General features: G+C 47.0%; 1 protein-coding gene across 1 annotated transcript in view; it reads left to right on the top strand.

Moving 5' to 3' along the window:
• Positions 1-3,506: 3,506 nt before the first annotated feature.
• The window catches only part of FAT4 (FAT atypical cadherin 4), a 145,578-nt gene continuing 129,885 nt past the window's right edge, over positions 3,507-19,199 (top strand). Inside the window, exon 1 of the mRNA XM_068404183.1 lies at positions 3,507-8,804. Coding sequence (XP_068260284.1) covers positions 3,507-8,804 — 5,298 coding nt within the window. The remainder of the gene's footprint in view (positions 8,805-19,199) is intronic.

Here is a 19,199-nt window from a genome sequence, read left to right as displayed (position 1 = left end):
TGATATTGACAGGCATTATTTGCGAGTGTCTGGAATAGCATAAACCTGGTGCTTTAAAACCTATTGTCTAGATATTCTCTTTTCCAGAATTTTATGCAATTTGCTCACCTCAGATGCACAGAATTTAAAAGGCTGATGTTGAGTTTTTGTATATTTGAATTTGCATCCTTTTGCAGTAGCATTTTTAATTTTGACATTGGAGAGAAGAGCCCGGAGGGAACTGCAAACTGTGGGCACAGAAAAGCTTGAACAATGTCGGAACAAGATTGTGTCTGTTCCACACATAAAATACTCAGTTAATGATTCATTCTGATCCGTTCAATAGTGAACGGACCAAAGTCCATTCCAGGGGGTGTCAGAATGCCCATTGTGTTTCTCAGTGCTGTCTTTTTGACTTGGAGCTCAAATTTAGCTGGCAGATGTGAAAAATCCCATGTAGTGAGAAAAACCTCTAGTGATTAAGCCATGGTGAATACTTGAAGAGTTATTCTAGCTAAGGCTGATGTTAATTTATGTTGGTAATCCTCCTCCTCCACCCCATATATTCTATTTTCTTTGCAAATACAGTATTACTGCTCTTTTCTGCTGACTCTAAACACCTCCTCTAAACTGGGGGCATTTTTGTAATCCAGATAAAGAAGGCACCTAGATACTCAGGGCTGCCTTTGGAGGAGACCCAGTGAACTGCTTGCTGCAGGCAAGGGTAGCTGCACGCCTGTAGATGGAGTTAAATATCAAAGAACTGGTGCAGACCTGAACAGCGTGATGTGACCCAAGCAGTCAGACAGGACCAACCATCTCTTCCAAGTTGTCGCGTGGGTTTACTGTCCAGCTTGCAATAGGGAAGGAGGTGTTTCCACTCAGAACAGTTTCTAGGTAAGCTTTCTATCTCCTACTGAACCAACTAGTGCAGCTAGAAAAAGCATAAAAGTGCTTCTCCAGGTCAGGAGCAGATACTGAAAAGTGCAAAATTAAATAGGGGCTGAGGAGAGCTGCATCCGAGAGGAAAGGTTCCCTGTGATAACATGGGGTGGCCATGCAGGGAGAAGGGCTGGGCACCAGGCTCCCCAACCACACCAGCCCTCCCAGCTGGCTGCAGAGCCCATGGGATCGGGCTGGCTGTGGGTGTGAGGATTTGCAGGAGTTAATGGCCTGAGGTAACTCTTTGCGTTAGATGACAATGCCACCCAGGAACTGCTTCTTCCTCACTAACCACGTCCAGTCAAGAGTCTTGCTAATGTTTATCTGATCTCCCTTTGTCATCATATCCAGGGGAACAAACCACCTTTGAAACCTTATCCTCACGGTTCTTCCAGCTCCATGTTACTCGTACCTTCTCCCTGTTTCTTTTTGCCTAAACTTTCTCTTTTCTCACTTTTCCATGGTGGAAAATCCACTGCCAGGTTCATTAACTACCTCACAAGGATCGATAAACTCTGTATTTGCTGATTTGTTACATGGATTTACCTTGTCAGCTTAACTGCTGCCTACAGGTTGGTCGACTGCCGTGTTTACATCTGTGCTTGCATTTAAAGGTTAACAAATCTAAAATTAGACTTTTGCTTCCATCAGCACTGCTGGCTTCAGGGCTGTCCCTGCCCTCACACCGGGCTGTGACTGCAGGCAGCTGGGATTAGGGTCAGTTAAAGGCGCTGCCTTTTCATAGAATCATAGAATGGTTTGGGTTGGAAGAGACCTTAAAGATCATCTAGTTCCAACCCCTCCTGCCACAGGCAGGGACACCTTCTCACTACCCTCACAGTAAAGAATTTCTTCCTAATATCTAACCTAAATCTCCTCTCTTTCAGTTTAAAACCATTCCCCCTTGTCCTGTCACTACATGCCCTTGTAAAAAGCCCCCCTCCTGCTTTCCTGTAGCCCCTTCAGGTACTGGAAGGCTGCTAGAAGGTCCCTCCAGAGCCTTCTCTTTTCCAGGCTGAAGAGCCCCAACTCTCTCAGCCTGTCTCCATAGCAGAGGTGCTCCACCCTTCGTGGCCTCCTCTGTTCTCGCTCCAACAGCTTCATGTCCTTCTTATGTTGGGGGCCCCAGAGCTGGATGCAGTACTGCAGGTGGGGTCTCATGAGAGCGGAGCAGAGGGGCAGAATCCCCTCCCTCGACCTGCTGGCCACGCTGCTGGTGATGCAGCCCAGGATACAGTTGGCCTTCTGGGCTGCAAGCGCACACTGCCGGCTCATGTTGAGCTTCTCATCAACCATGACCCCCAAGTCCTTCTCCTTAGGGTTGCTCTCAAGCCGTTCTGTGCCCAGCCTGTATTTGTGCTTCAGATTGCCCCGACCCACATGCAGGACCTTGCACTTGGCCTTGTTGAACTTCATGCGGTTCGCACAGGCCCAGCTCTCAAGCCTGCCAAGGTCCCTCTGGATGGGTGAAGGAAGGCGGACATCCCACCCGGACCGAAGATACAGTTTCCATGGGACGCTCCTGCATCCATGTGCTGCTCACCGTCTCCCCCCCCCACCCCGGCAGCGAGGACCCTCCCTCCCCGCAGCCGGGCCGAGAGGCGGTGGCGGGGCAGCAGAGGGCGCTGCCGGCCCGCGCGTGGCGCACGGCGGCGGGGCGGGCGGCGGGGCCCGTGGCTGCCCCGCACCGCGCTGCCGCTACTCGCGCTTGGGAAGTTTATCGCTGCGCAGCGGAGCATCTTCCCGCGGATTAACCCTGACGTTCTTTCAAGAGCTGCTGTAAAAATAAAGCCGCAGCCCAGCGCCCGCCGCCACGTCCCCTCGGTCTGCGGGGCAGGCGAGCCGCTCCAGCCCGACCGGGGCGGGGGGGCCCCGCCGCCCCGACTCCCTTCCCCACTCCGTGCAACAACGAACTCCCTCCCAGGGCGGCCGGACGGGCAGCACCTCCCCCCCCACCATCCCACCCGCCCCGGTGGTTGGTGCCGGGGCGGCCCCCCAGGTGCGCGGGGCGGCGGGGCCCCCGCCGGGCGGGGCGGTGGGCGGGGCGGCGGTGGGCGGCGCAGCCAATGGGAGGCCGTGGGGGGAGCCGGCGGCGGGCGTCAAGAGGGAAGGGATCCATGAGCGCCGGGCAAAGTTGGGGCCGGGCGGGCGGCGAGCGCCGCGGCCCCGGATTACAAACGCGACGGCGCCCCGCATCGCCGGTGGGTGCCCGGGCATGGTGGTGGTGGGCCGGCGGCGGCGGCGGCTGCTGAGGCGCGACGGGGAGCACCGGCGGTAGCGACGGCGGCTGCTGAGCGGCGATGCGGCGCGGCGCCCCCGGCCGCCCCTCAGCCCCGGAGCGGCAGCGGGAGGAGCGGCGGCGGCAGCAGCAGCAGCAGCAGCAGAACGCCCCGTGAGCGCGGCGCGCCGGCGGGTCCGCTCCCGTCCGTGGCGGGGCAGGGGCGAGCGGAGCCTCCGCGGGTGAGGAGAGAGGGAGGGAAGCGGGAGCGGTCGGGGCGGCTGCGGGGGGAGGCGGACCCCGGCGGGCACCGCTGAGAGCAGCGGCGCCGGGCCCCCGCCCCGGGGGGCTGCCCCCGCGGGGAGCCATGGGCCGCCCCCCCGCCCTCCGCGGGGCCCCGCCGCCGCCACCGCTGCTGCTGCCGGTGCTGCTGCTGCCGCTGCTGCCGCTGGGCGCCGCCGCGGAGCCCCGCCAGGTCTTCCAGGTGTTGGAGGAGCAGCCGCCCGGCACCTGGGTGGGCACCATCGCCACCCGGCCCGGCTTCACGTACCGCCTGAGCGAGCACCATGCCCTCTTCGCCATCAACACCTCCTCGGGCGCCCTGCACACCCGCGCCACCATCGACCGCGAGAGCCTGGCCAGCGATGTGGTGGACCTGGTGGTGCTCTCCAGCCAGCCCACCTACCCCAGCGAGGTGCGGGTCCTGGTGCTCGACCTCAACGACAACGCGCCCATCTTCCCTGATCCCTCCATCGTGGTGACTTTCAAGGAGGACACGGGCAGCGGGCGCCAGCTTATCCTAGACACAGCCACCGATGCTGACAGCGGCACTAATGGTGTAGACCACGGATCTTATCGCATTGTGGCTGGCAACGAGGAGGGACGTTTCCGGCTCAACATCACCCTCAACCCCAGTGGTGAAGGAGCTTTCTTGCACCTGGTTTCCCGGGGTGGGCTGGACCGGGAGGCCACCGCTACCTACCAGCTGTTGGTGCAAGTGGAGGACAAGGGTGAGCCCCGTCGACGGGGGTACCTTCAGGTCAACGTCACAGTCCAGGACATCAATGACAACCCTCCCATCTTCAGCCAGACTCTTTACCAGGCACGAGTGCCCGAGGATGCACCTGTTGGGGCCAGTGTTCTCCAGGTGGCTGCAGCTGATGCTGATGAAGGCACCAATGCTGACATCCGCTACCGCCTGGAAGGAGGTGATGGCAGCGGTGGTGGTGGTGGGGAGGGGCCTGGCAGCCTCCCGTTTGAGGTGGACCCTGAGAGTGGGGTGATCCGCATCCGGGAGCGCTTGGACTATGAGATGCGACAGCAGTACTCGCTGACGGTGCAGGCCACGGACCGAGGGGTGCCGGCGCTGAGCGGCCGGGCTGAGGCCCTCATCCGCCTGCTCGACGTCAATGATAACGAGCCCCGGGTGAAGTTTCGCTATTTCCCAGCCACCTCCCGCTTTGCCTCCGTGGATGAGAACGCGGCCCCTGGCACGGTGGTGGCCCTGCTGACAGTTAGCGATGCCGACTCCCCTGCGGCCAACGGGAACATCTCCGTGTCGATCCTGGCGGGAAACGAGCAGCGGCACTTTGAGGTGCACAGCAGTAAGGTACCCAACCTCAGCCTTATAAAGGTAGCAGCTGCATTGGACCGGGAGCGCATCCCCGCCTATAACCTTACGGTGGCGGTGGCTGATAACTACGGGGCCCTGCCACCACCCCCGGGCTCCCCCACTTCTTCCCTTTCCCCCGATGGGGCAGTAGCAGCTCCCGTGAGCCGCTCGTCCGTCGCTAGCCTGGTGATCTTTGTGAATGACATTAACGACCACCCCCCTGTCTTTGGGCAGTCGGTCTACAGGGTGAACATCAGCGAGGAAGTGCCTCTGGGCAGCTACGTGCGAGGCCTGAGTGCCACGGATCGGGATTCGGGCCTCAACGCCAACCTCAAATACAGCATTGTCTCGGGCAATGAGCTTGGCTGGTTTCGCATCAGCGAGCACAGCGGGCTGGTCACCACAGCCGGCCCCGAGGGTGGCACCGCTGGGCATGCTGTGGGCATGTCCATCTCCAGCGGGCTGGACCGGGAGACTGCTTCTCAGGTGGTGCTCAACATCAGTGCCCGTGATCAGGGGGTGCAGCCCAAGTTCTCCTATGCACAGCTGGTGGTGACCATCCTGGATGTCAATGATAACAAACCTCGCTTCAGTCAACCTGAGGGCTATCAGGTGTCCCTGGCTGAAAACTCCCCATCAGGAACTGAGCTGCTGGTCCTGAGTGCCACAGATGGGGACCTGGGGGACAATGGGACTGTCCGCTTCTCCCTGCAGGAAGCTGAGCCGGCACTGGCAGTGGTGGGCCCCTCCTCGGTGACCCCTCGCAGGATCTTTCGCTTGGATCCTGTGTCGGGCAAGCTCAGCACCATCTCACAGCTGGACCGGGAGGAGCAGGCTCACTTCTCCCTGCAGGTCCTGGCCACTGATTTAGGCTCTCCTCCCCTTTCTTCGATAGCCCGCGTTAACGTGAGTCTCCTGGATGTGAATGACAATAGCCCTGTGTTTTACCCCATTCAGTATTTTGCCCATATCCAAGAGAATGAGCCTGCTGGAACCTATGTGACCACAGTGTCTGCCACAGACCCTGATCTGGGACCCAATGGGACGGTCAAGTACAGCATCTCAGCTGGAGACGCCTCCAGGTTTCAGGTCCATGGTCAGACAGGGGTCATCACAACCAAAATAGCCCTTGACAGGGAGGAGAAAACTGCTTACCAGTTGCAGATCGTGGCCACTGATGGTGGCCATCTTCAGTCACAGAACCAAGCCATTGTCACCATCACTGTCTTGGACACCCAGGACAATCCACCTGTTTTCAGCCAGGGCATGTACAGTTTTGTTGTCTTTGAAAATGTTGCCCTAGGTTACCACGTAGGTTCTGTTTTTGCTTCCACTATGGACCTCAACACCAACATTAGTTACCTTATTACGACAGGTGACCAAAGGGGCATGTTTGCCATCAACAGAGTGACGGGGCAGATCACCACAGCCAGTGTTATTGACAGGGAGGAGCAAGCATTTTACCAGCTGAAGGTGGTAGCTAGTGGTGGGGCAATAACTGGAGATGCTATGGTCAATATAACTGTTAAAGATTTAAATGACAATTCCCCACACTTTATTCACGCGGTGGAAAGTGTAAATGTGGTTGAAAACTGGAAAGCTGGGCATACCATATTCCAGGCCAAAGCTCTTGATCCCGATGAAGGTGTTAATGGTGTGGTCCTTTACAGCCTTAAGCAAAACCCAAAGGGCTTGTTTTCAATCAATGAACAAACCGGTGCCATAAGCTTAACAGGGCCACTTGACATAAATGCTGGGTCTTACCAGGTTGAAATCCTGGCCTCGGATATGGGGGTGCCACAGCTGTCCTCTAACTTTATCCTGACTGTCTCTGTCCATGATGTAAATGATAACCCGCCTGTGTTTGACCAGCTTTCCTATGAAATTACTATTTTGGAGTCAGAGCCTGTGAATTCCAGGTTCTTTAAGGTACAGGCTTCTGACAAAGACTCAGGAGTGAATGGTGAAATAGCTTATAGTATAATTGAAGGAAATACTGGGGATGCCTTTGGCATATTCCCAGATGGTCAGCTGTATATAAAGAGTGAACTGGACCGTGAACTTCAAGAGAGATATATTTTAGTGGTGGTTGCCTCTGATAGAGCAGTAGAACCGCTCAATGCTACTGTGAATGTTACTGTAATTCTGGAGGATGTAAATGATAACAGGCCCCTGTTCAACAGTACCAACTACGTGTTTTATTTTGAAGAGGAGCAGAAAGGTGGATCGTATGTAGGTAAAATAAATGCTGTAGATAAAGACTTTGGGCCAAATGGTGAAGTCAGGTACTCGTTTGAGCATATGCAGCCGGATTTTGAGCTGAACACGGTAACTGGGGAAATAAGAAGCACTCACCAGTTTGACAGAGAAGCTCTTATGAGACAAAGGGGAGCTGCAGTGTTTAGTCTCACGGTAATAGCAACAGATCAGGGGTTGCCAAAGCCTCTAAAGGATCAGGCAACTGTACAAATCTACATGAAAGATATCAATGATAATGCCCCCAAATTTTTGAAAGATCTCTACCAAGCTACTATATCAGAATTGGCAGCAAATCTGACACAGGTTCTGAGAGTTTCTGCCTCAGATGTTGATGAAGGGGTTAATGGATTGATTCACTACTCTGTAATCAAGGGAAATGAAGAAAAACAATTTGCAATAGAGAGTAGCACAGGCCAGGTGACCTTAGTAGGCAAGCTAGATCATGAAGCTACTGCATCGTATTCGCTTGTCATCCAAGCGGTAGACTCTGGAGCAGTTCCCCTAAGTTCAACTTGCATGTTGAGCATTGATGTATTGGATGAAAATGACAACAGTCCTTCCTTCCCTAAATCCACCTTGCTAGTGGATGTCTTGGAAAATATGAGAGTTGGTGAACTTGTGTCATCTGTCACTGCCACTGATTCTGATTCAGGTGACAATGCTGACCTCCACTATAGCATTACAGGGACAAACAATCATGGGACCTTTAGCATCAGTCCCAACACTGGTAGTATTTTTCTTGCAAAGAAACTGGACTTTGAGACACAATCTCTGTATAAGCTAAATATAACTGCAAAAGACCAAGGAAGGCCACCACGGTCATCTACAATGTCAGTGGTAATACACGTTAGGGATTTTAATGACAACCCTCCTAATTTTCCTCCAGGGGACATCTTTAAATCTATTGTTGAGAACGTTCCTGTTGGTAGCTCTGTTATTTCTGTGACTGCTCATGATCCCGATGCGGATATTAATGGGCAGCTAACGTATGCAATCATTCAACAGATGCCAAGGGGTAATCATTTCCGTATAGATGAAGTGAGAGGGACAATATTTACCAATGCTGAAATAGATCGCGAGTTTGCTAATCTCTTTGAGTTAACAGTCAAAGCTACTGATCAGGCTGTTCCTGTGGAGTCCAGACGATTTGCTTTGAAGAATGTGACCATTTTGGTGACAGATCAAAATGACAATGTTCCTGTGTTCATATCGCAAAATGCTCTTGCAGCCGACCCTTCAGTTGTGATTGGTTCCATTCTAACGACAATTATTGCAGCAGATCCTGATGAGGGTGCCAACGGAGAAGTGGAATATGAAATAATCAATGGAGATACCGAAACCTTCATTGTGGATCGCTATAGTGGAGATTTAAGAGTAGCGTCAGCTTTGGTACCTTCTCAGCTCATGTACAATCTCATAGTTTCTGCCACGGATCTTGGCCCTGAAAGGAGAAAATCCACCACCGAGATGACTATAATTCTGCAAGGGGTTGACGGGCCTGTCTTCACTCAGCCGAAATACATAACCATCTTAAAAGAAGGTGAGCCTATCGGGACAAACGTGATATCTATCGAAGCAGCAAGTCCCCGGGGCTCTGAAGCGAAGGTGGAATATTACATCGTGTCCGTCCGATGCGAAGATAAGAGTCTTGGGCGCCTCTTCACCATCGGGCGCCATACTGGTGTCATCCAGACCGCTGCTATTTTGGACAGGGAGCAAGGAGCACGTCTCTACTCGGTGGATGTTTACGCCATTGAAAAATCATCTGTTTTGCCCCGCACGCAACGAGCAGAGGTAAAGCTTTTATTCAGTAATTATTTACCTGCTTGCTTTCTAAAGAAGCCATTTCGTGTATTTGTTGTTAGCTGTTGTACAGATGGTAGTGCACAGCAGGAGACCTAAAAGCTAAGTCTGCTGATTCATTAGTTAAAGATAACCTTTTAATTAGTATACCTCAAACTGTTTTCCTCAAAACCGCTTCCCTAGAAATTTGAGGGAGCCTTAGGCATAGTGCTTAAATTTGGCTACTGTAGGCACAGTGTTGGTCAAATAAATTTTAGGTACTAAGTACTTTAGGTGCTGAAGGCTTTAATCGCAGGTGTTTCGGAGTTTTGCATGCCTTCTCATTTTAGCAGTCGTTAATTATTTTAAGAGTTTCTGTTCCTATGTGAATTATAACTGAACTTTCACTATAGTCATCATGTCAGTATTTATCTGAGAACTGGCCAGTAGAGGATTGCTCTCTGAACAGCTCATCTAGTGTCTCAGGTCTTGGATGTGCTTGGCATCCCTACCTGGTTACGTTCCTCAGATAGGTCTCCTCATGCATCTTCAGTTTAAGTTACTTTATCCTTGCTGATGAGTATGAAAATGGTCTTGTTTCTGTTCTTGGATGTGACAGACAGTAAAAGTGTAATGTTTTAGCTGGCAACTTTCCTTATCACAAAGCCACTTGCCTTGGTCTTGACTGAAGGGGCTTTAAATGTTCTCTGCATGACTAGCTTGAGGAGTAAAGGGTGGACAACAGGTCTGAAACATCAGCTGTGAAGTACAAATGTTTTATTTGCTCTGTCTGGTAATTGAGTCACAGAGCGGATCACTTACACCATTCTTGCTGTCTTCTGTGGGAAGACTGAGAAGCCCGGTGTGAAAGGGTACATTGTGTTTGTTTTAAGTTGCACCGTCTTCTGGAGCTGCCTTCTGCATGCATGTTAAATGAGCCATTTAACTTGCAGTTCCTGGAGGTTTGAGGCTGGCACCGCTGAGTGGGTCAACCAGCAGAGGATGCTGGTAGTGTGTAGTGGTTCAATCATTTCCCTTGCTAGCTGAACTTATTATTACCTCAATATTGCGTAGCCCTGTGCATCCCAGGAATTACCCCCAGCTATACGTCCTCTTGGGAATTACATCTTAGTTTTGAGCCACCAAGGATACTGTGGTGGTTTGGGTTTTTTCTTTTTTATTTTAGTAGATGTGGTATTTCTTAGTTCTTACTTGGCAGCTGTAGCTTTTTCTCCTCATAGCCACTTTTTTGTTGTTTTACTGGAGTTTAAGTACGATCTCTATACGTATGTAACCTCATTCTCCTATCCTGGCAGAGACTGATGCTCTACAAAGTAATTGTTAGACAGGGAGTTTGTGCACTGTTGAAACTCAAAGATTTCTTGGCATGTGTGAGAGAGCTCATTTTAGCGTGTGTGCTATGTGCTGTTGATTATCATGTTTTGAAGAGCAGTAGTGTATTGGAAAATAGCCTGTTCTAGTAGTGCTGCTGGTTTAAATGACGCATGCTATTTTTATGAGAAGATCCCTGTTATATAGGTCTTTGTACCTGTGCTAGTAATTTGTAAAAGATTAAACTTTTATCATTTTTTTTGTTATTATTACATCATATTTTGTCTTGACAGGCAGTTGTTTTGAGGGTTAAGCCTTTGTCAGTGGGTATTTGGATCACAATCCTGCAACTTTGAGTCTTGCCCACATGACTAAAGAGTTTGTTGACTGGAGAAGGACTCATAGGAGACCCTATGATTGCGATAGGCTTGCACATTGTAAAAATATTTAATATGAATATTTGGTGAGCAGGGAAGAGAACAACCATTGAAACTCTAAAGAAATTGTACGTTGTCGAATACAAACCGCTCTGAAATCAAAGCTAAATATTTTATTCTGTAAAGAACACTGAAAGCAACAGTTTGGAGCTAGGATTGCATATTACTGGTTGCATCTTTGTAGCTTTTAAAATGCTGCTTCTCCCAAACGTAATTAGTTACTGTGCTTCTTTAGAAATAGATTATAAATTATAATCAGCTATCAACTTTTAAAAACATAACCATATGCAGTCTCTCTCTTGACTGATTTAATTTCTCTGGAATGGCTTTTGCTGTCCCACACTTGAACAAGACCTACTACAGTAAAATCCTTTCTGCCAGCTGACTGTCAGTGGGTGCTGAATAAGCAGTGCAGCTTTTTTCCATGTTGCTTTTGGATGTTAGTTTTTTTTGTTCACTGGGGTAGTGGTTTGATGTATCAAGTGCACGCGTTCTTAGAGTTTACTGCCAATCTTCTTTCATAAAAAAACAAACCAAAACAGCCAGCACCCAAGTACGTGAATGTTATCTCTTACCTTTGGAAACCCACTTTAAAACATGCTGATCCTAAAGTCTTTGAGCATCAAATGTGTAATTCAGAATCTTTAATGTTTTCATCCAGTCCTGGTTTTTAAAGCGATGGTTTGTGTGTTGGTACAACCAGAACACTGACAAGGGACGATGAATGTTCATGAACCTGTAGAATATATAAAGCCACAAAACTCAAGTGTTCTTTTGCACATGAGGTCTTCAACTTTTTTTGGTATATACATGACATGATGAAGACTGACTAATTTTAGATTCCCCTGTGAGAAGTAAGTTTTAAAGCATTGATGCAGGGGTGCAGACAAAACCTAATAGGTCTGGTACCACTATACCTGACAGTTTTCTGAGCAAATAAGCTGTGTGGATATAAGTCTGGTTTGTTTGTTTCCTGGGTTCTTTGTGGGAAAAAAGCTTGACTATTGTATATTTTTTTTCTTCCTTCTCTTATGAAGAGTATGTTGAGTTTTGTTTCTGAATCTGGTTATAGAAAAGGGAAAAAACAGTAATGGGATATGCTTGACAACTCCATTCTTCTTCACTGCCTGCTACACCTTCTGTCCTGATGTCAGACATCACCTTAATTGCACTATGGCATACGAGTGAGCCACTGAACACTTGGAGCCACCCAGTGTTAAACTTGCTGGCTGAGATTGATGAAGAGAGTAGCAGCAGTAAGAAAGTTAATAGATCTTTTGTCTAATGTAGACTTTAGGAATTGTTTTGGGTGGCAGATACCTGGTGTGAAATAGCGATATTTACTGCTTGGAAACAGTGACTAGGCTTTGTCTAGCTAGCAGGCAGTATGAAAGAAGAGCAGGCTTGTGTGAAACCACTTACTCTAGAAGTGAATCAATCTGTGTCCTTGCGAAATGGTGTGATTTTTTTTTTTTTTTCCTGAATTCTGTCACTAAACTCTGCTTACTTTTTTTGATTTTAATAATATCGACTATTTTGAAAAGTGCTCCAACTGAAAGTCTCTTTCCAGTCTTTCTCATCCATCCCTGGGGTTTGCCCTATAGGATCAACCTGTAGATCCACCGATTGCATCGCTACCGGGGTCGTATGCGAGCCCTTTCTGAAGAGAGGGTCCAAGGGAATATGCAAGAGCAGGACTGTGGTAAACCCCCTTCTGAACCCAAAGCAGCTGGCACGCCTTGAAACTGAAGGTTTATGTTATATTTTCGGTAAAGCAACAGCAAAGAGTTTAGAAAACAAAGAACAGTTTATTTACAGTTTGTGGTTTATTTTTTTTTTTTTTAGCACTAGGTTTCATGTTTGTGTATGTTTCTGTGTTTGTTGTTACTATATGGAGAGAAAAGTGGGGCAGGGAGGGTTCAGAAAAGTGCAAGTCGTGAGGTAAAGCTTTATGCTTAAAGTACCAAATACTTTGAGATTTGCAAAGAAAACCCAAGTTCTTGTTCAGTTGTATTTTACAACTAAAGGTATCATTTTGGATAGTTATTATTGAATTTGAAAGCTGCTTTTTTTTTTTATTTATTTTGGACTTTTAGCCTATTTCTGTGTAATCTACAGTGACAAACCAGATGATTTGACATTGTGTGAACGTGTTCTGTGATCAGTCTTGGTTTTTGCCCTCTTGTATTAATCATTAGGTGTTGTACTGTTCATCTCAGATGAGAAAAAAGCAATGTAGGTGCCCTGAAGGGAGCCCTTCTGTTTTCCATTTTACACCTTTTTATGTGTTTCTGTTGAAAGAAAAATCTCAGCAATTGCTTAGCTCCTTTCTCCTGGGTCTCCAGCATAAATTGTCTTTTAACCTCCTCAGGCAGGACTGAGGGTTTCACCATCATGATTTTACATTTCGTATAGAATGACTAATGCACATTGGCATCACTTGAAAACCACGTGACTCCATTTGATCCTGCCTCCCCAAAACAATGATGGTATGCTGGGGGGATATTTTGGGTGGTCGTACGTTGTACCATGTTTCTCAGCTGGCAGCAATAATAGGAACCCAGGGACAATACCTCATCTTCTGTGCTGTGTTACTGGGCATTAAACGGAATTAGACAGGATCTCTAGTTTGCATGTTTAACCCTTCAGTGGGTGGCTTCCTTAAAAGGAGCAGTGGGTTTGCTAGGGATCAGTGGTGCTAACGTATATCATGTGTAGCTCTGGGGCCCCCAACATAAGAAGGACATGGAGCTGTTGGAAAGAGTCCAGAGGAGGGCCACAAAGATGATCAGAAGGCTGGAGCACCTCTCCTATGAAGAGAGGCTGAGAAAGTTGGGGCTGTTCAGCTTGGAGAAGAGAAGGCTCCAGAGAGACCTTATAGCAGCCTTCCAGTACCTGAAGGGGGCCTTCAGGAAAGCTGAAGAGGGGCTTTTTACAAGGGCAAGTAGTGACAGGATGAGGGGGAACGGTTTTAAACTGGAAGAGGGTAGATTTAGATTAGATATTAGGAAGAAATTCTTTACTGTGAGGTGGTGAGACACTGGCCCAGGTTGCCCAGAGAAGCTGTGGATGCCCCCTTCCTGGTAGTGTAGACCTTTTGAGCAACCTGGTCTAGTGGAAGATGTCCCTGCCTGTGGCAGGAGGGTTGGAACTAGATGATCTTTAAGGTCCCTTCCAACCCAAACCATTCTATGATTCTATGAAATGAGAGGGTAACAGTTTGGGAGGTGAACTCCTTGTTCGCTTAAACATCTTTCATATACTTTAAATAGGTTCCTAGTTTCCAAGGAAGGGAGAGAAGGGTATAAATGAGGAAAGTGTATAAACTTTAAATGAAACATTTAGTGATGGTATTGATTTGAAAATGGAAACAGTTGGAGGGGCAGATCAGTGATCCTGGTAGCGCTTTTTACCCATGAAGGTTAACATGCCCTCAAAAGAGGGGCGATTGTCTTAATTTTCAGACAGGGAAGCATGAGGCACTGAGTTTTCTTTTGCATTTGTACATTCGTAGCTGCTTCTTGTGCTGCATTTCATGACTGGCACTATTGGGAAGCTTGGACTTCTGAGTTGGGGGAGGCTTTTATCTCCCAAATCCATAGTCTAGGGAAAAAGTGTTCTTTCTTTAATCAGGCAAGATACGGGGTTTGTAGACAATGCTTACCGCTGGCATAGTAAAGATCTGGAAATTCATGAAGACATGCAGAATGAATGGCCCTCTCCTGGAAAGAAAATAATAGGACATGTCACCTTGACTCAGTGTGAACTGCAGCTGTGGCCATAAAACCATGATCGCATGATGTAACTAGTTTATGTGGAGCTTTTTGCCTCAGCGCAGCCTAGGTCCTGTGGTTTAGCTAGCTCTGTGTCACTCCTGCATCCCGCAGGTCCTCGCTGGACCTAGGAGTGGGATGGAGGTACTCAGAAACTGTGTCCTCTGTTGCACGTATCTGGTGCAGAGCTCCAGAAACCCAGACTGAGAAAGGGAAGATGCTGCTGAGCAGGAATCACAGAATACGTTGCAGGAGAGGCTGCCTGAGCACGATGCATCCCTTGTGCTGTTTGGGCTGGGTACCGCTTCAGGGATGTGGGACTAGACCTCGCATCCCTTTGAGAGAGGGAAAGGGGGGGGATTGGTGGGGCAAAACATTGAAGGTGTTACTTTTCTAACCAAGCTGTCTAACGGTGGAGGGCTTTGAATTTAGTAAGAGAATTTGAAACCCACTTCAGAGAAGTCTTATCTGGCATGTCTCGTATTTACCAGTACAAACAAGAACAATGGGGTACTCCTTGTATTCAGACTATTTATAAATCGTTTTATTCTTTAATGATCCATGGCACACTAATTGTAGCTTGACAAAGGAAACTACTTACGAAACGTTTGAGTAAACAATGAAAATCTGCTGCCTTGTCCCAGGTCCAAAGCCAGCTTTTTTTCTTCCTAGTGCTGATATTACAGATTCTGAGAAACGTGTAATTATTTAAGTTATTGCTGTCACTTGCACTGATCTGAAAAGGGATCTCTAAGCTCTCCTTGAACTAGAGTGGAAGATGAATGTGCCTTACGTCAAAAACTGTTCCAAACCAATTTGTGAGTTTCGGTTCAAAGTTGTCCCTTTTTTTCATCCTCTCTAATTTCTTTAATGATTCTGCCTTGCTGCGTTTTCTTAATATCTAGAATTTCTCATTTCTTTGCTATTTTAGCAGCCTCTGGGCATTTTTGCATGTGAGGTCACTTCATAATTTGTATGTTAAAAATCACTAGACTTTAAAAACAACATTCTTTATTATGGAAAATATTATTTTTCATGCGTCTCTAATGCAAACACTAGAAATAATAGCCCAAAACCAGAGCAAAGTTTTCATGTGCTTGTTTTTGCTAAGTGTTAAATTCTTCATACAAATCTCTAAATGATTCTTGGGTTCTGTTGATGTTAATAAGCGAGTCCTTTTCCATGTAAAATGATATTCTGCCCCCTCAGCTGCTGGAGTGCAGGTTTCTTTCCATGTGTTAGTGTTAGGTGAAGCAGTTGGTGGCTGTTCCTTTAGGAGAACTGCAGAAGTTGGTCACGAAAGCCTGCTTGCCCTCTTGGTGTCTTCAGCTCTCACCGCTAGCTTTACTGGGGTAAGACTGCGTTGGCCTTGGCTCCTGAAATCTTTGCTATTGTCTTTTCCCGTTTCCTGTGCTTATCTTGAACCTTGAGACTGCATCGCATCAGAGGGATGTTCGTACCCTTTTGACTGACGGAAGGAGGCTCCAGAGGTTTCCATGGTCTCTTCTGAGTCTTTTCAGAGGTTGGATGTTGTTGAACCACCACTCCAAGGGCCACTTCCCACCCCTCCAATAACAAGGTGCCCATTTAATTTATATCAAAGCAACCCCTTAGCATGACATAGTTATACTGGTGTAGTTTGTTTTAACTGTGTCTAGGCTAGGGAGCTGCATTACTGTTAAGTCAGTTTGGTTTCTTACCCGTGTAATTGTGTCTGTGCAAAACCTGTGTGTAGACAAGCAGTAATGCTCTTGGGTTCTAATTAGAAAAGAAATTTATGGTGACTAAAATTGAAGTAAAACAAAGAGTTTTCCTAACATACTCTTGCAGTCAGGAAAAGTGGTGCCAGATCAGTGTGGTACATCAGTACCATACTGATTTGTTCCAGTAAATTTATGGCCTTGCTTCACTTTGCCAAGAATAATACCAGATATGTTAGAGAAACTGTGTCTTTGTTTTACTACAATGTTTCTCTCTATTCTAATAAATCTTATTTTTAATTAGACCCTTAGTCTAGACTGTCACCCAGGTTTGTTTTTGTGGTGATCTATTTTTGTTTACTTCCTCAGAGCAATAACATACCAAAAGGACAGTAGAACAGATGGAAACTGATAGCTATGACTGCACTGTAAAAATACATGTAGTCCCATTAGTTAATGCAAAAGAATTTCAAAGAGCCTATTGTGAAGTGGTGATTTTATGTGCCAACAGCTATGCAAAAAGTAATGAAAACAAGCATTTGCCTTAGCATTTCGTATGCTGCAGTCTTTGCACATACACACTGTTCATAGGCTGTTGCTTGTATTGACATAGTGATCTTTGATTAGTGTATAAGGGTTCTACTATATTTAATGCAGCCATCCAGCTCTACAGACAGAAAGACGTGCTCGAGGTGAAAACATTCAGCAGTCTCTGAGGCTCAGACAGACGGAAGAGCTTTGAGGGCTCCTTCTTTTGGAGAAGAGCATCTTCTCGCGGTGCACCACCTTCCCCCTCTCTCTACCCTGTGGCCTGGATGTGTCATTCCTTGGCCAAGTTTGGGTTCCCTGCAGCAGCCATCTGAGGGAAGCTAACTCCTAAGAGCCCCATGAAGATGATCTGGATCCTTTAATAGAGCTGAAACACAAAGAAAGGATTTTTCTCACAGACCTTTAAGTGAAACAAATGGGAATAGCTTTGAGGTGTGCCATGTGGCCAGTATGTGAAGTATCATCAGCGTTAACACAAAACCATAACTTTCTTGATTTCATATATCCACATTTTCCAGCCTCATGGCTAGCTATGCTCTTCTAAATACACATGTATGTGCACGTGTCAAATTCTCTCTTCAGCCATTCTGTTGGATGTGCTTGGAAAGCAACCAGACTGGGTCAATTAACACTGGAGTTTTCTTCTCTGTAGCATCTGCATGTACCGTTTTCAGTTCTCATCAGGTACCTATCTAGACTGTTCCCAGTGAGAGTCAAGCCCCAAGTTGCCATTACGAGTGAAGAAGTGTGTAAAAGGCGAGGAAAGCATAGCAGTGTGACTCTTTGCGTTAGTTTTTAGGAGATTTAGAAGGGAAATACTAAGGAAGCACTTGTTTCTTCCATAGTACCTGTGGTACAAGATGAGAGATGAAGGTTCAGAGCGACGTCATTGCGTTGTGTTTGGTGTGGGATGTGTGTGACAGTTTTGGGTTGTTTTTTTTAAATAAATATAAGGGCATAAGAGAACACTGAAGCTGCTGTTTCAAGGATTGACATTGGTGGGTGTCTTCTGGGCCTCTGCTCCAGCATGGCAAGAGGTCAAGTGCTCCTGCCTCTCCTGGGAGCTGGGGCTTTGTACCGGAGCTGTACCACAGCACCCAGCCTGCTGTGCCCTGTGTCTCTCTACTTCTTATTTAATTCTTTATGAAAGGCACTGATAAAGCTGATGCGCTAGAGACTTTCTGTGTCTTACGAGTTACTTTTGACTCATTTCCAGGCCCTTAGTTGGGTATATCTTTTATGGAGCAGCTTATTAGTGTGGAGCATAACGGTCGCTGATGGGAACGAAGAGTGGATTTATGAGCTGTGATATGAGGGTGACTGCTTTTGGAGGTCTCCATCATAGCTTCATGATTCATTCCTGTCCCCTCTCCTGGAGACCGGAGCTGGACCAGCGCTGCGGCAGCCATGTGCACGTCCTGTCTTTGGGAGCAGTCTCTGCACTCCTGCCAGTGGCTCTCTGCCAGGCGTGGAGCTGCTCCGGGCTGATTCATAGCTCTGCTCTCATATTGCTGCTGCTGAGAGTTTAACATCTACTGTGAAGCGAAGAATGAACAAAAGACAACTTTTCACCCAGTCAGTTATGCTAGTGAGTGTTAGTTTTTATTATAAAATAATATTGTTTTTTTCCTTAAGGATTAATTTTGAGGTATATTCAATTTTAATGCTTTTGAAGCCTTTTCAAGGTGTGTTTTTGTCTAGAATATGAATGAGTACAATAATAACTTACAATTTTAAGCAAGCGCTTCATATCTAGTCCTCTTTGGGTTTTTAGGTGAAAGCTTTATTTTTGGTAGCTGTGACATTTCTTGAAATATAATCCAGGAGAAGACTATTAATTTCTATTAATTCTAAGAATGTGTATATGACTACCCAAATCTGTAGTCTTCTTTTTAAGCTATGTTCAGAATTTACATCCTGCTTGGACCAAATTAATGTAAATAGTATCCGACACTAGATAGTGCTGAAATAAATTCAGCAATAGCAATTGGCTATCAAAACAAGAATTTGATGTGTAGCATCCTGAAGCAGCTGGGGAGAGAAAAAATAAACAAGTTCACATCATGGGGCATATATGTATATTAAGATAGAAAAAGCACTACTTAAAACTTTAAGCTAGAGATGTGGGTTTGCCACAGGCACTGTGTATGGGGAAATATGTGATTGTGTTTCCCTTGCAGTGTACTAGGAGATAAATTGTTCCTTGGAGAGCTAGAGAGAAAACTGAGTTGAGGGCTTTTCATGTCAACTCCTTTTTGGATCATTTCTGATAAATTAAGAGAATTCTACTGAAATAGTTCAGAGGAATAAATAAGATGCCTGAGCTATGGCACACATCTGTAGTGTATGTGCTTAAGGCTTGAATTTTCCGTAGGGTTTTTCTATCATATTTCACTTCAGGTTTCCTGGTGCTTTTCCCCATTCCACGTTCTTTATTCTTTTCAATACAACAAATCTTTTTAATCCATCAAAATGTCATGCTGTCTGAAATATGAGGACATGTTGCAATTACAAGGCTGTTTAGAAACAGAAGGCGAACTCGGTAGTTTATTGCACTCTTATTCTTTCGAGACCTGTGTTTTTGTTTGTGTGTATTTAAATGACTTTTTTCTGAGC

The sequence above is a fragment of the Nyctibius grandis genome, chromosome 6 (genome assembly GCF_013368605.1).
Source record: "Nyctibius grandis isolate bNycGra1 chromosome 6, bNycGra1.pri, whole genome shotgun sequence".
In the NCBI taxonomy this organism is placed as follows: domain Eukaryota; kingdom Metazoa; phylum Chordata; class Aves; order Nyctibiiformes; family Nyctibiidae; genus Nyctibius; species Nyctibius grandis.
This window is presented reverse-complemented; position numbering and strand designations above follow the sequence as displayed.